At 32.8% G+C, this 17,718-nt stretch overlaps 2 protein-coding genes across 3 annotated transcripts; one reads left to right on the top strand and one right to left on the bottom strand.

The window, feature by feature from the left end:
• Positions 1-1,804: 1,804 nt before the first annotated feature.
• LOC144843758 (nucleoside diphosphate kinase homolog 7-like) lies at positions 1,805-8,873 on the bottom strand. Of its 2 annotated transcripts, none has more exons than XM_078700691.1 (9): positions 8,793-8,873; positions 6,093-6,206; positions 5,349-5,515; positions 5,159-5,199; positions 4,645-4,765; positions 4,218-4,372; positions 3,506-3,652; positions 3,182-3,315; positions 1,805-2,258 (listed from the first exon to the last, which is right to left on the bottom strand). In XM_078700691.1, the coding sequence occupies exons 2-9, from the start codon at positions 6,093-6,095 to the stop codon at positions 1,998-2,000; spliced, it is 1,029 nt and encodes a 342-aa protein (XP_078556817.1). In that variant the 5' UTR covers positions 6,096-6,206; positions 8,793-8,873; the 3' UTR covers positions 1,805-1,997. The 2 variants fall into 2 exon arrangements, with proteins under 2 accessions (XP_078556817.1, XP_078556818.1); XM_078700692.1 differs by lacking the exon at positions 8,793-8,873 and adding an exon at positions 8,517-8,663.
• On the top strand, positions 8,864-16,585 carry LOC144843759 (RING-box protein 2-like). Its single transcript, XM_078700693.1, has 3 exons — positions 8,864-9,142; positions 15,369-15,416; positions 15,758-16,585. Exons 1-3 carry the CDS (start codon positions 8,944-8,946, stop codon positions 15,874-15,876), a joined length of 366 nt encoding a protein of 121 aa, XP_078556819.1. The 5' UTR covers positions 8,864-8,943; the 3' UTR covers positions 15,877-16,585.
• Positions 16,586-17,718: the final 1,133 nt, after the last annotated feature.

Here is a 17,718-nt window from a genome sequence, read left to right on the forward strand (position 1 = left end):
ATTTGATTGCCTTTGTTTGAGACATCCAAGCAGGTAGTCTATAGTCAAGAATGGGTAAAATTTAAGATTTAAAAAGTGACATTCAGTAAAGAAGGTTTTGAACATTTTTGAAGCATTAGTAGCAACATTAATTGTTCATTCCAGGATAATTTGTTGTCAAGAGTGAGACTAAGGTATTTGTGTGAAAAGACAGTGAAAAGTGATTGACCATTATAGAAGTAAGGAGGCCTAATATGCATCACCTTCGTCTTCTTGACTTAGAATTAACTAATGCCCACTGGTGAATGGAATCAAGATCAGATTGAAGAATTATAGTCGGTATCTGAGTGAATGAGAAGATCATCAGCAAAGAGTAGGCCTACAGAAGTAGAGTTCAGAGTAGTGTTGATGCCATTTACAAATTAGTTGAATAAAAGACGACCTAACATTAACACGCTGCCTTGTGGAACTCCAGATGTGACTAAATTTTTGAAGGAAACGTTACCGGCAAATCACACTTTGGGTTCTGTGGGTTAAAAGCCAATGGAATAAGGGTCCGCAAATGTTGTATTGTTGAGGGAGTTTCTTAAGTAGGTCACGATCGGAAGTGTATCAAAAACCTTTTATTTGACATGTCTACAAAATACGGGATCGATGATGGGAGGTTGTGGCTTGTCAAGAGTTGAGGATCAGCTATGAGAAATATTGGTTAGAAGAGTAGCTTAAGATTTACTTTTTACAAAACCATGTTGGCCTCGGTACAATAGTAAAAACTCAGATAAATATGAGCAGGTGGTCTTTTTACAATTTTCTCAAGACACTTGCAGATGATTGAAGTATGAGCGATAGTTTGACAAAGTGGAGGCATTACCAGATTTAAAAGAGTTTCCTGGATTGCGAGAAAAGAATACAGAGGGTAAAAAATAGGTAAAGAAATAGCTTGAAGAAGCCAATGCGAAAAGTGATCAGGAACTTGTAAAGCAACCGAGGAGAAGCTGCATCAGCAGGAAAGGATGGATATTGGATGTTGCAAGCAGGAGGTGTGGATGGAAGGAGATTAGTAGGATTAAAAACAGAGCAAAAGTATGAATTAAAAGCATTAGCAATTTCATATGGAATTTCTAAGATCTGATTGTTAAAGATATATTTTCCCGCTAACAAAATATTTTTGTTTGCATATATTGTTGAATATGCCATTTTAAATTTAACATAATAGTTATTCACTTTGACCAAAAACTGGATAAAAAAATTATTTTCCTGAAAAAAATGTAATTTAAAGCAAAAAATACCTAAATTGTCTGTCAAACAATGGGCTTTGGTTAAAATTAACCGTTTCTTTTGTCTTTTTATAATTGAAATAACGATTTTTTTTTAATAACTTGTTGAATAACTTTACTAAAGCTGCAAAATGGCCTATTCAAAGTGTTATTTTATTCATCTTTATTTTTCATGTTTTTAGGGGACAATACATCTTTAACATAAAATGTTTGTGAGGTAACACAAGTCGATTTTTTAAATTTAACAAATGCCCAAAAAGGTTTACTGTGTATTGCTATTTTCCCTTAATTTACCTCCGCCAAGGAGGTATATGTAATTTGAATTAGGAACTAGTAACCAAATTCAGACATACTCTGAACCAATTTTATAACTAAACTAAACAAGTTTGTTTGATACAAATATAGGACATTATCAGAAGTAAGTTCAGCACTTCCTTTTAACATTGTTAGGCTCCCCCTTTATTTCAAAATCCTGGACCCGTCACTGAAGTTATTGTTATACAGCATCTAATCTTGGATTTTTGAAAAAAGAATTGCACATATGAGGCTAATTTAAAAATATTTTTTATTTTCTACCTGTACAAGAACAAACTCGGCAAACATTAAAACAAGTAGTAAACCAATTATTTTTATTATTTAAAGATTATTATGACCAATTAAAATAATTATCTATTTACAAAACCATGAATCAGCTAACATAAATATGTTACAAATCAGCTACAAGACAAAATTATTTGCTGTCTAAGAGCTCAAAATTCTAAAAAAGTATTCCGTTTCTAACATTCCATCTTCTGATAAGTCTGTGCAGTGAACTGCATTTAAAACTTTATTCTTGCCAAATCTGGCACGGAGAGTTTTAGGACGCAAATGTCGAGCAATTTCCGGATCGGAGGGACCAACAAATTCTCGAAATGTGGCAGGAATCGTGTTGGGATCCATACTTGTGGACCCTGTGATTTCAACAACAATTGATGGGCCTGAACACAGCTCTGAAACCATATCCTAAAAAAAAAAAACCTTCAGTTATTGAAATTACAATACATTTTAAAAGAAATTATATTCCCAGAGATATTGCCTGCTTAGAGCTGAAATATAACATTTGATGTTCCGAAGTAATTGTAGTGTTGAGGGAAAATACAATCATGAGAGAAAAATATAATTCCAAGAGGATGTAATCCATAGACTTAGGTTAGCCAAAACCTAATTTACCTGATCTCGGAGAAGAAAAAATACATTCAAATACCGTATTCATTCGAATAGACGTCCATCTGTAATAAATGCCCCCCATAGGACATTGTTTGGAATAAACGCCCGACACACCATATGCACATATACACATATTTATATTTGTAGTAGAATTCATTGACATTTATGTACAAGCATTTTTATACAATTTTTACAAAATTTCTAAATATCAATTGTGTTTATTTGATTATACATAAATGTCTCTCTCGATTAAACGCCTCTCGAACAATGATCGCCCGGGGTGTATATAGAGGCATAGAAATAAATTATGATGTAGAGATATTTTTACAACCAATTTCTGTGTGGCTTTATGAATGAATTGAATATTCTCTCCATTCCACGAATACAAACATTTAAAACAAACTACTTTATATCTACTTTTATTCAATTCATCTATCGTAAATCATTGACACTACGCCATGAAATATTCTCACAATCCAACTCATAAACATTCATTATTTGTATAATATTACATGTGTATTGTTCTTACAAAAAAAAGACCGATTGTAAGACAAAAGAATGTAACAAGGAGGAAAATCACAAGTGATGTTGTAGTATGGTTGTATAATTGATTGTAGTTAATAGAAAAGTGGATTCAGTTTACTATCCAATTAAAAAAAAATGCAATTTAAATCTAATCTAGATTTTCACTTGGTATAATAGGAATAATAAATAATTACCATATACTCTGTAACCACTCCTTTGTAAACCTCCAGGAACTCCTCAGCATTTGCTCTTTCCAAATGGAACATTTCTAGTGCCGACATCTTAAAGCCTGCATCACATATTGCAGACATAATCTCGCCAGCCTGACCTGTTTAATTTAAAATCAAAAAACAAAAATTGCTTCTGGGCAACAAATAAAGCCTATGGTATTAACATTTTGATCAGCAATTCAGTTAATGATGCTTTGTTATCTGGAGCTCATATTCTCTTCATTCAACTCATAAACATTTATTGGAGTGTTATTTCATAGTAGTAGACATTTTTAAAGTGTTACTTACCATTTTTTACAGCAGTGGGCTTTATGATGCAACATGTACAGTTTTTCAACTGTGCTGTATTCTTATGTGGTTTGCTAAAAAAGAAGTCAGTTTCTCTTTCACCAGAAGCTGGTGAATCAGACCCATGACATGCATTTTGAGTATTATCTGAAAGAAATGTAATACATAATACTTATCAATCAAACCTGGCTATGCAACAGAAGTTATGACAGGTATCGTACTATTGTAGTAGAAGGTCGCAAATGTGGTGCAAAAAAGAGATCAAATTTGATGTGGCCCTTCATGCTGAAACACCTTCGTTACCAGACATTTAAAACTACCCACTAATTTACCATTGCTCTTTGTCACACTACAACAAAAGCACTATCAAAGGGGTGGGGTTACTTTTCATAGCTCTGCAAACTGCCCTGCTAGCCATTATGTTTCCGCTAGTTCTCAAGACCATTAGAGACAGTTTTACCACAAGGCACATCATTTAGAAGTTTCATCCATAATGGAAAGAAGGATTTTTGTCTGGAAGATGCAGAGTTGGTGGATGCCAATCACTGCAACCCAGTCGAAGGGACTTCTAACATTACAGTATGTTCAACTTATCTTTCTTTTCACAATGTCATACACCTTTTGGTTGTAATTTAGTCTCAACATGAACAAAACAATTTCGACTGATGATATACAAATAGAAACACACACATAAATGTCCACTACTACCTACCAGTGCCAAACATTGCCCTAATGCTCCCAGGAGCCTCGCTCCTTGCAACACTGCTGTCTGTTGGTCCTAGAATTTGTCGCCAAGCCTGAATTGCATCTTCTCCCATCAACTCCATAGCAACAACAGGACCACTTGTCATGAAACGTACCAGTTTACTAGTTTAGTCAAGAAAAAAATAAAAACGTTTAACCCTTATATTATATCATTATATTACTCTAATATGCTACAGGCGAGACAATTTGACAATGGAATAGCAGGCACAGATGGGGGAAAGAGCCAGACACACACAGAGCAATTAAAAGTGATTTGAAGGCATCCAACCATTTAATTGCAAATCAAAAAGCAGAATAGTTAATAGGACTATCGGTTCTGTTTAAAGAACATAAAACTTGGACCAACAGACAGATTAAGGTATTATTGTACTTACTCATAAAATGGCTTTGCTTTGTGTTCAGCATAGAAGGCTTGTGCATTTGATGTAGATAATGATATCATCTTAGCCTGATTTATAAGAAGCTTAGATTGATAGATTATATCGATAATTGGCCCTGCAATGCAAAACAGCCTGAGTAAGTTAAAAGCCTACAAGTTTAAGGCAAAATTACTACAAGAACAGAGCTTTTCAATATTTAATGACACAAAATTTGAACTGATAATTGAAATAAGATTTGATTTGCACACATAATAAGAGTATTATTAGTTTTGTATTATTTTAAAAATGAAAGGCTTTGAATTTGATATATATTATATTATAGGCTACTTTAATGTTTGAAATTGTAATTTGTTGTATTGTTGTAATCTAGCTTAAATATAATGATTGATTTAACACTCAATTGAATGGTTACAACAGTAAACAGTAGCTAAAGCCCAACTAGTAGCAAATTGACATTTGAACATATCTCAGTTTATACAAATTTAACTTATTATGTATGGCTACTCACCAACTTTTCCAATAGCATCAGGTTTTATCATTGCTAGTGTCCTGTAATGTAATAATTGTACACTAAAATATTGGTAAATGTTATAAAAGCATGCTTTTTATATTTAGTTCAAAACCTGAGTTACACTGCCAAGATCTAATAACATCAAAACATAACTGTATGTAACTGTATAGAAATGAATAAAATTCACCTTTGTTTACGTTGACTTAACTGCTTGCGCGTGAATTCGTCAGCATAGTCAACAATCGTTAGCTGTCTGGAATGTATATTTATCATACTTCCAATGTACAAGTCTTCATAACGTAAAGAGTCACACTTAGAACGCTTGAGAAACAACCTCCGGTTTTTAATGTCATACTAAAAAAAAATGAATTTATGTGTGGAACAATAGAATGGATAATAGATAATACAACCATACAGTATACAGTTCATAAACAAGCAACCAAATTATTCACACACTGAAATAGCAAATTACACTCGCTACAAAAACAGTGTTGGAAAGTTACAGTAACTGAATTATAATAATAAAGAAAGTTTATGTGTGTAGGTCGGGTAAGTAGGTTGTAACTATTTTGGAGCTGCACAAGATCAAGGGGCATACATGTAGACTGGTTTATGAGGATACATTTTTAGTTTACGATTATAACATCATGAGCATTCTTTTACTGGACAATATTTGTCTGCAGCAGGGAGGAAATCAAGATAGACTAATTGTTTCTTATATGTTTCTAATGGAACAGTACAGTATGTTCTACCTTTCTACATGGTCTATAATAATATATTGGTGTTTCCTAGCATTTTTTAACGGTTCATTTTTGTGTGCATAGTAATGTTTGAAAGGCAATGGTCTTAATTAATAAGTACATACTTACTGTATTTTTAAATTAAGGAAAAGTAGTATAACAGTAACAAATTTTAGTTTTCCCAAACTTACCATTTCAACAGTGTTATCTGCGTCATAGAAAAGAAGTTGGTATTTACGTACAAGAGAAGCATTTGAGTCATACCATTCAGCAGTGAACGAGTATCGATGATGCTCTTGATTGGCCTGAAAAAAATTGTATTTTTATTTACTTACCGTATGACAGAGTATAAAAAATGTGGGATGATTCAGCCCACTTTTGGGCCAAACATCCCACTTTGTAGGCCAAAAGTTTAGACCAAACCAGATGGTTTTTAATATACATTTTTTTGTGTTATTTATCAATTTTTATTTTATTGTTATTACCAATGTTTTTTGATTTGATTTTTTGATTGAAAACTTTCATTATTCATACATTTGCCGGGTCAGTCTAATTACCGAAAAAACAACCGAAACCAACCAAAAACAAAAACAAAATAAAAAAATTTAAATACCGAAAACAAATTTGTATAATTTTTTTTTAATGTCGCCCTTTACTTACAAAATCTATAAACACATTTCGTTTTTGTCTTTCGATTTTCAAAAACAACAAAGCATGATTTTACCATTAACATTGCTTACGCATTTTCGTCACTTAGGTTAATTACTTAAGTGATTGTATTGTTTTATTATTAAGGCTAAAAACGTTATTTTATAACTCGACTGCAGTAATTTTACTGAATAGATTTTATTGTGAATCGTTATTGTGAGCTTGTTTTAAGTATACTAATTAAGTCCCTAATATTATCAATATTCTTAAAATATCATATTATTATCTATTAAAATCTATAATTAAATTGATCATGATTATTAACGCATTCACAATCAATGTGAGGAGACGTGTTGCCACCAAAAATCGAAAGACTAAAATCAAAATATGTTTATAGATTCTGTAAATCTAAGTAAATGTACGGTTTTATCATTGAGTTTGTACGATTTTGTCATTTTTTCATAGCTTTTGTTTAATTAAATATTGCAACGTTATTCCCCACCCAGTCTCTCTGAAAATGACACAAAACATAATTATATTATTAATATTAAAGAAGATGTTTATTAAATGCATAGGCCTACCTATAAGGGATAAGTAGGAGTAGAAGTAGGCCTTAACACTTTGACTGCCAAACACGAAGATCATCGTTTTTTGAAACACAACGCTTGACTGCCAAACACGAAGATCTTCGTTTTTCGGGTTTTTTTACGAAATCTGGTAGATAGGTTAATTATTGGTATATACTATAAATATGAACACTATATTCGGTCTGGACCGTCAATATTTTACAATTTGAAAGTAACTAATCTGGTTACGAACGACTGTCAAAATGGTACCTGTCGAAATAACAAACACCGCGCATCACAGTAGCGCGCTAGCTATGCCGCCGAAGCACTACAAAGGTTTTTGTGGATTGACATGTTTGTTTGTTATCTGAATAAAAAATAATGGAGTCATTTTCAATATGAAGTCTTTAATTTTATTATTGTATGTATACCCTAATTGTTTTGGTGTTTTACTGAAAGTGACCGAGTTTCACGCAACAAACTTGATTTGAAATGGTATGGATATTATCATCAGTTTACTATCTAGGCTAGTAGTACTAGGCTAGCCTAGGCCTAGTCGTAAAACGGTTCCGGACCAACTTTAGGCCTGGTTAACTAGGCCTGGTGTCTTTACTATGTGGATTTTGGCGAAACATTGATGTAAGATTTATGATTTATAAAATGTAATACATTTTTCGATAGTGATAACTTGTTTTTATAGGCCTATCGGTGCCGTGTAAGTAACTTTTTTGTTGTTTGTTGATCTCACCGGGCGATATTTTCATATTGTGATGTCTTGCACAAAATCGCGAATATCTCGACTTTCTTGCGCGAAACTACGAAAAACTCAAAAAGTGGGTTACTTTCATTTTACTATTACGATTTACATATTGCGATTTAAAATCGTTCTTGGTACCATTGTAAAGCTAAAATCTTTATAATTATTTTAGTCTAAATTACATATAAATCAGATCTCATACATGGTTTCAATCAGCTTTTTTAATAAAAACATCGAATTGGGCTAAAAACGCTGGCGGTGGCAGTTTCTAACTGGAAAAACCTCTGGCAGTCAAAGTGTTAATAATATAGGCCTACTAGCCTAGGCCTAGCCTAGACTTTAGTCTTAGAGAAGTCAAGTAGTCCTAGCTAGGCTAGCTAGTAGGCTACCGAATGCGGCGACTTGACTGGATCCCTCCCACTAGTATTAGGCCTAGACTAGAGGCCTAGCCTCTGCCTACTTCTTCAGGGCCTACTAGCCTAAGGCTATATAGCCTAGGCCTAGAGCTAGCCTACTAGCTAGGCCTATCTATATAGGAGGCTACTTCTCTCTACAGAATGCCGGGTTCCCGAATGAATGCCGTACGGAATGCCCTATGGCCTAACAACTGAAAATAAATTAGGTTAATTGTCCGTATATTTTACCATGCTTAAAGTTAAAAGAAGCAGCAATATGACTTTTTGTTTCTTTTTCCCAACTAGGCTAGTCGGTCTGTCGTCGTCAGGCAACGCCGCAACAAAACACACAAAGACTGTCTGGCTGAGGGCACAAATGGCGCTCCATAGATAGAAGTAAGCCTAGAGAATGTTATTATTATTTTGTATAGGCCTAAGTTTATTACTAAAAACTTATGAAAACATATTTTATTTTTGTTTGAATATTGAATACAATTTTTATTAATTTTATAAAAATGTATTTACATGTGAAATAGGACATCTATCATATCATTTCCGTTATAAAATTTAAAACAGTTTGCTTCATTTGCTGACCGTAGAGGGCGTCTAAGCAGGAAATCAAAATATTTTTTAACAACCGACCGACCACCGACAGCAGCAGGCGGCGGCGGCACAGATGAAATATACCAGGCGACGTTCTTCGAAAGAAAACAGAAACTCTAGGTCTAGCACTTCAATTGACCAAACAAGTATGTCATCTTCAGAACAACATAAACAAGACAGAATGTTCACTCTAAAGAAATGGAATATAGTTGCAATGTGGAGTTGGGACGTAGAATGTGATACATGTGCAATTTGTCGAGTTCAAGTTATGGGTAAGAAAAGAAGTAGGCCCTAGGCTAGGGCCGCCTAGGCTAGCCTATATAACTAGGCTAGGCCTCCTAACCTAACTGGAAGCTAGTCAAGTCGCCCATCGCTACTAGTCTAGGCCTCCCTAAGCTATTAGGGTAGAGTAGCTAGGGCGGCAGGCTTTAGACCTAGCTAGGCCGGCGCTACTGCAGTTGGTGTCAGATGAAATCGGTCGCGCTTGAAATCGGTCGCGTTTGAAATCGGTCGCGATAAAATCAACTTCCGGTATTTTGTATGGCGCGCCGCTAGAGCTATACTTTTGATTATATCGGTCGCGTTTGAAATCGGTCGCGTTTGAAATCGGTCGCGCTATTTTGTATGGATCGAGCGGGATGCATGCTAGAGCGGGATATACATTTTTCGTTTATATATATTTAATTAATATTTTTTAGGAACTAGATTTTTTATGTGGATATTTTTTATTTGGTTAATAAATATTTATTGTCAATCATTAAATTAATTTTTTTTTTGTATTTCACAGGTCTCGGAGAAGGACTGTGTCTGTTCAAAATGGCCATTTCTAAACACGTTTAAATATTATGTTAGGCATAATATTATATAAGGCATATAATAATTTACCTCTATTTATATGTACTGTAATTATATAGAGAATATACGTCTGTCGTGTCTTTTATTATGCAAACAATTACGTATGGTTTTAGGATATTAATAAAATATATAGATAATATGCCGTTATAAATCAATCTACCGGCCTACAGTAGGACTATGATGTACAATGGTTGATGTGAGAATAATAATGTATGGATAATAAAGGTGGACACGATTCTCAAAGAGGTAATCTGCACTGATATTTAAACATTTATATTTACGAACGGCGTATGAATGTGAGACACTGAGTTGCACTTACTTAAATTTACATTAAATGATTACTGTATTATAAATGAAGAAATAAAAGATATTCAAATTAAAATCTATAGTATCGCCGACGTATATACGTAAATTATATATAAATCATACTGTCAACTGTCATCTTTACCTCGCCATGGACAACGATCGTACGTGTTTTGTCCATGAGTTGACACACTAACAAGTGCGTGTTTTTTAAAAAGGGGAAATCCCGTCAGCAAAATAACGTATTGTGTTAGAGGAAACAGCTACACGATCATAGAAGGCGCATCTCTGATATGGCTTATGTGGGGGGTTATTTCAGTTACTCGCCTTTTAACCATCCGCATATAATGATCATTTTACTAAAAACTATTTTAAACATTAGAAATAAAAATATACACGTGATTTGCCTCAACAATAATCATTATACACTTAATATTATCCTACATAACGGATAGAAATAAAATAGAAATAAAAATAAGGTGATCGAATAGTATGTTGTTAACGACATGGATATGATATAATCTGCCACAGTATGCATAAGTATAAAAATGGATACGCTGGCTTTACGGGCTATGTTGTAAAAATTATTGTTTTTAAATAAATTGTTCTCTTTTACGTAATTGTTTGCATAATAAAAGACACGGCAGACGTATATTCTCTATATAATATATTAATTACAGTACATATAAATAGAGGTAAATTATTATATGCCTAATATAACATTATGCCTAATATAATATTCAAACGTGTTTAGAAATGGCCATTTTGAACAGACACAGTCCTTCTCCGAGACCTGTGAAATACAAAAAAAAATAATTAATTTAATGATTGATAATAAATATTTATTAACTAAGTAAAAAATATCAACATAAATAATCTAGTTCCTAAAAAATATCAATTAAATCTATATAAACGAAAAATGTTTATCCCGCTCTAGCATGCATCCCGCTCGATCCATACAAAATAGCGCGACCGATTTCAAACGCGACCGATTTCATCAAAAGTATAGCTCTAGCGGCGCGCCATACAAAATACCGGGAGTTGATTTTATCGCGACCGATTTCAAACGCGACCGATTTCAGACGCGACCGATTTCATCGTAAACCCTGCAGTTTCGTACCACACTGTTATTTCTTCGATTTCTCACCTAATTTTTTCTCACACTCACATCATACAATTTTGGGACATTATGTAACATGTTCCCATGATTTAGCCACCGTTAAATTACATTTATCACAATAAAAAATGCCTTTCAAAACAGCTCCTTTTCCTCGAATACTTCGATCGAACTGTGGCCATTTTAGAATTAGAAAATTGCCAGAAATCAATGTATGTTTTATTTTTTGTTTTTATTTTTAAACTGCAGAGAGTGGTTTTTATAAAGAACCAGCTGTACATCAAAACGGCGACGATATGAGTCCGTACATAAAACATTTTATTTTTTAAAAAACAATTCACTGTTTTAAAAATCATAAACCATATTTCAATTTCAATATGTAAAACACAGCATGGATTCACTCACTGTTTTTGTTTTAGTGAATGTATTGATTAGTGACCGAGATAATTTTCTTTGATAGAAGTCAGACCTTTTATTATTAATATGAATACAAATACTAATACTGAAATATTAATTTAACCTCTATTTCGCCAGCTGAAAACACTTCTTGCCTTTCAAAACTAAATAGGCCTATATATGTGTAATCGGATTTTATAACACTGCCCTCTATAGTTTCTACATTTTTTTGGGAAAATGAAGCATACATTCTGGCAATTAAGTGATAAATATAAGATGGCGAACATTTCGCCGTGTGTTGACAGCGAGTTCAATATCGTTTAAAATGTTTTGAAAAGTATTGTTATTTAAAAAAAATTACTTCGTAAGTGGTCGAATCGTATAAACATGTTACACAATATTTATGTTGTGAGTGTGAAAAAGGAAAGTTTATGTGAGAAATCGAAGATATAACGGTGTGGTGCGAAACTGCAGTAGCGCCGCTAGGCCTATCCCTAAACTAATTAATAGAGCCTAATAGGCTAGGCCTAGCTAGACTCTCTACTACTACCTACTACTACTACTAGGCGAACTAGGCCTAGCCTAGTAGCTAGTATAGGGTCTCTCTAAGCTAGGGCCTACTTACTAGGCTAGGCCTAAAAAGTAAAATGGTTGTCGTGAAGGTATCAGATCATCTCGGTCGCGTTTCATTTCGGTCGCGCTTCCGGTAAATCGAACTTCCTGCGATTTCTATGGAACGCCGCTCAATGCAGTACTGTACACTGTAAGCTCTAATAATTAAAGATCGAAGTGTAGGCTCTATTATTTTTTAGGTGTTTATTTAAAAATGTTTTTATATAATAATCATTATATTTAAATAAATATTGTAAAAACAGTATTTTATTAGTTTAACTTTTTTTTAAATGTTTTTATAAGCATTATATTTTGTAAATATTCTATTTGTTTCTGACGGGAAAAATAACAAACAAACTCACTTTACACTTTTGCCAATGATCTTTTTATTTTTAAAACAAAAACAAAAACATATACACAAATATTTACATATATTTAAAAACAAAACATAGATACGTTAATGTAATGCAAAACAAACTCGTTTCACACTGTTGTCAATGATCATTCAATCCTTTTATTTTAAAAACAAAAACGCATATACAAATGTTTACATTCATCATTCAAATTGAAACCTTTTTATTTACATCTACAAACGTTATTTAATTTATCTATGTATTTAATCTTTTATTTATTAACAATGTTTACCTCTATTTACATCTACAGACTTTATTTAATTTATCTATTTATTTAATCTTTTATTTATTAGCAATATTTACATCTATCTCATCTACAAATCGCGAACATCATTTGATATAATGCGCGATCCAGCGTTAAGGAGCGATCTCGCTGATCGTTGGCCTGCGCGATACTCGTCCCAGAGGCGTAAGAGTGTTCTAGTTGCACGTCGGTAAGCTTGTCGCTGAAGCCGGTCAACATCTTCGCAATGAACTAATTCCATTGTGATGTGAACATTCTGACTCTCTTCATGTTGTGAATAACTGTGTAGTGGGTAACATTGTTGTGTGTTGTAATATTCTCATCACATACTATACAGGTTTCCATGATCGAAGATTGAAGAACACTGTGCATAATTCGTTGTTTTTGGGCCTTTTTATAGGAGCCCCACTGTTATATTGTATCAACTATTTCGGGTACATCCTTAATACATCGGCAAAACCAAAGCGTAGGCACTCGCCCAATTTCATTTGTTCGCTATTTTCCGACAAATACTGTACAATGAGCTTTGTGCCCTTTTGTCTGGATGCATTGTTTCCCCGCTGCACACGCGCTCTCTTTTTTTGCGTGCTTATTCTGATATTTTTTTTTATTGCCTCTAATTAAATTTATACATTTGATACAAACTTTGAAAAAAATGCTCAATGGCGGTTTCTTCTTTTAAGAACATTTTAAGATGAGCTTCTTTTCAAGACTACTTTTTAAACTAAACAGAGGGGCTTCTTTGCAAAATTAATGCTGTAGATTGAGTAAATTGCGACTACAAATGTAGGACTTTGTAAGACATTTTTGCCGCCAGCTTTACGTTATCTGTGGACAATAATCAGCGTTTCATCATGTTTTTTAAATAATCATTTTTTAAAGAAAAAATTTACTGGAAAAGTAGTATAGTATTAACGATGGTTATGTTAGCGGTGTAGTTCTTCTCGACAGCTAATAATTATACATATTTTTTGTATAATTTAAGGGACGGATGGAGGGACATGGTAGATATTTTTTTTGGTCGTTTTACGAATAATTTTTCGATAATAATTCATCTAAAAAAGCTACACACATTCCATTTGTATTGTGGCAATTAGACAATAGACACAAAAAGGTAAAATAGACAATTCGCCTTATTTCTTTATTTCTGTTTTTATTGTATTCATAACAATAAGCATACAAAGTCAACAGACAATATGGTTTCATTCTAATTCAATAGCACGAGACATAATGCGACACGTCAATGCATTATGCCTTTAAAAAATGTATTACATAATCGTAATAATATCTTTCAGTGCAATATAGTGTATAAAAAAGCTCAGTAAAGTCTCTCACTGATTTTAACTGGCACCAAACAAATATTCCCAATTTACTCATTCATAATTATTAACATATTGGAGTCTTCTTCGTAAGCTAATTGTTGTGTCCTGAAAATATAGATAAAAATCGTTACAAATGCAAACAGGTTTATAAATTCAAACTGCTACACGTACCGACTGCTGAAAGAGAGTTAAATCTGACAGTTAAGTCTCAATCCTACAATAGCATCCATTTTCGTATGCTTTATGCATAATTGACGCGCCATACACCACGATCGATATTGTTGAAAATTGACCTTAATTGACACGCGACCGAAATGAAACACGACCGAGATGATCGTAATTCGTTGTGAATCGATAAAAATAAAATAGGCCTAGCCTAGGGCCAGGCTGCTAATGTGATTAGATTAATTAAAAATTCTAGGCCTAGCCTAGGCCTAATACAAATTCCAAAAAAAATACTATGGCATAACAATTTTTTTAAACGCAGTCTAAACACTCTAGTAGGCTAGGCCTAGGCTAGTACTTGGAGGAAAAAAAATAATGATGAGTGTTGATTCAGTCTAGCGTGTGTATTCAAATGAGGCGGCAAATACAAGACAACTGAGTATTATTAGAGACTACCTCCTTTTCTCACCATTTTCATAGAGGGATTTTTTTTAGGCCCAATCCATCTCCTCTCATTGGACTTCGACGCATTTTTTTACTTGTTTTACTTTACTAGTTTTCTGTATTGATTATTTTTAACAAATAATATGTGACCTGTTTTTAAGGCTTGCACAATACATATTTTTTCTTAACGGCATTTGTTGATCATTTATTCAACAATTGTTAAAGATATATTGTCCCCTTTTAATGTTTTTTTTGAAAATATGCCTGGCCATTTTAATGATTGTCACATAATAGTTATTCACTTTGATCAAAAATTGGATCCAAACAAAAAGAAATTACTTTTAAAACTGAAAAACTGTAAAAAAATATTCAAATTGACTGGAAGTGATTTACTTTATTGCGAAATGGCCTATTCAAAGTATTAATTTTCATTTTTTTATGTTTTTGGGGGAAAATATCTTTAAAGATCAGAAACTGAAAATATTATATTTTAATGATTAGTAAATATTTGATTGTTTTATATAATAAATGAATACACTGTACTATTGTTAGACAAAATGTTATGTTTTGTCACCCAGTCAATTCAAAACAATTGTAATGTAAACAAAAATACTTTCTGTAACTTAGATGCATGTCTGAGATGTCAAACGGAAAACAAGCAAGAGGAATGTGTAGGTAAGATCAATTTAATTATAATTTAATTTTTAAAGATATTTGTCCCTTTGTAAAATATGCCATTTTTGATGTACATAATATTTCACTTTGACCAAAATTTTAAAAATGGATTTAGAATAAACCATTGATCTACCTAAAATCATTTTTATTTTGCCCTTATAAAAATGTTATTAATTAATAATCTTTCACATTTTGGAGCAGTATATCTTTGATCTGTCTTCTTCAGTATAAAAACAAGATTTGTTTTTAAATACTGAGTTACCACCATTATGCACAAACTGATTTCTGAATGTACTGTAGAGTGATGATGAATTAACACAATCAAAATGTCTTTCTTTCAGTTGTATGGGGTGAATGCAATCATTCTTTTCATAACTGTTGTATGTCACTGTGGGTGAAGCAAAATAACAGGTGTCCTTTATGTCAACAAGAATGGATGGTTCAACGAATTGGAAAATAGCGTAATAGAGTAAATCCAAACGTGTATATGGACTCACTTAACACCAAGTATTGGAAACTGGGAATGGGTGCAAATTGATTTTGAGATGTCGGAGCTAAATGTGACTTGTTCTTCCTCTTCTCAGGATACTTAAAATGGCCGAGTATGATTTATTTGTGTATTAAAAGTAGGCTTACTATTACTATTACTAAGATAAATTAATATCGATTAGAAAGGCAATACCTTGTTGTAAGGCCATTTTAAAAGCCTTTACTTGGATGCTAACAATATTACACAGAAATGTGTTTATGGGTTATGATTAAACAAAACTAATAAAATGCTTTTAATACAAATATTTAATTAATTATTTTGAAGTTCAATAGGAGTGGTGGATTCAGATTAGAAGAAATACAACCTGTGTGACTGCAGTCCAATCTACATGTTTTTTCTTTTGCGGCTTATGCCACCTTTATTCAAATCCATATTAAAAACATCTGAATTTGATATTTGAAATGCACAACAAAAGTATCTTTATACTCAGCATTATGTGATAAAGTTTGACTGATTCAGTCAAGCTTTATATGATATATTTCTATATATAGTATATACATTATAGTAGTGTTTGATATATTAAAAACTTTGATAACAAATAGCTTGTAGTATTTATAAAAATTACAAGAATATGATGTTTTTTTTAAGTTTTATTTAAATAAATTAAGTTTATTTTGAATTGAGTTTGTGTTTATGATTGTCGAACCGACAAAGACAATTACATTTACCATGGGCTCTTGGATGGGCTCCTTTTCGAGGTATACTTTTGTAAACTGAAGTGGGGGTCTCTTTTCGAAATGAATGCTGTAAAATTTGTGAATGAATACTACATTAGTATGATTTTTTAGACATTCCCTGCCAATTTTACTGTACATACAGTATTTGCCAAGGAAGCAGACAAGAATATTAAATCAAAGTACCATTTGGAAAACAATAAATTGTAGAATAAATATATAAGGCTTGATTGTTGAGATAATTAAGGGTTTTAAAGGTATATTTCTATTCATTTGACATTCAAATACAGTCTATCTCGAAAAGAAGCCCAACTATCTTGAAAAGAAGCCGAGTCGGTTACAGTTGTTGTTTTCTAAATTACCCATAGAAACGTAATTATAAGCCTACTTGTGTAACAAAAATGTCAGTATGCAGTAATATGTAAACAACTGTCAAGAGTGCTATATAACATTTGTAATTTGTATATCATGTGACCCACAAGCGCCCAATCAAATGACAAGGATGTACTTAGTTTGCTATAATATTTATATAATATTGATAATAAACGTCAAAAGGCACTGTGACAGCATGTCTAGCAGGGAGCTGAGCAGTGTTACCCAAATGTCACTGTGAAAGCATGTCTAGCAGAAACTACGCATTTAAATTTACAAACCTCCTGTCTATAAAACACATCAATTTATCAACATGAAGACTACAGATAATGAAGCCTGATTAAGTTATTTGCTGTTCAATCTTCATTCAGTGGCAAACAATCTGTAATGTAAAAGGAAACTAATTAAAAATATTTTCATTTAATATTTCCATGTTATACTCACTCATGTAAAAAAAGAAAACCGATACTGTACTTATTCAAATAAACCTCTCGAGGCATTTGTTAAGAAGGGGGTTAACAAGGCCATATACATGGCTGCAGTCGCGTTCTCAAGTTAGTGCTTACCGACCAACCGACCGACATAGCGAGCTGTGGAGTCGCGTGCAACGCGACTAAAAACAAAAGCACATTGATACATTCAAAATGCTTAGCAGTCAATTAATTCTACTACAAATATAAATGTGTTGTAATACAATGAGATCATA

Source organism: Antedon bifida, chromosome 5 (assembly GCF_963402885.1).
Source record: "Antedon bifida chromosome 5, ecAntBifi1.1, whole genome shotgun sequence".
In the NCBI taxonomy this organism is placed as follows: domain Eukaryota; kingdom Metazoa; phylum Echinodermata; class Crinoidea; order Comatulida; family Antedonidae; genus Antedon; species Antedon bifida.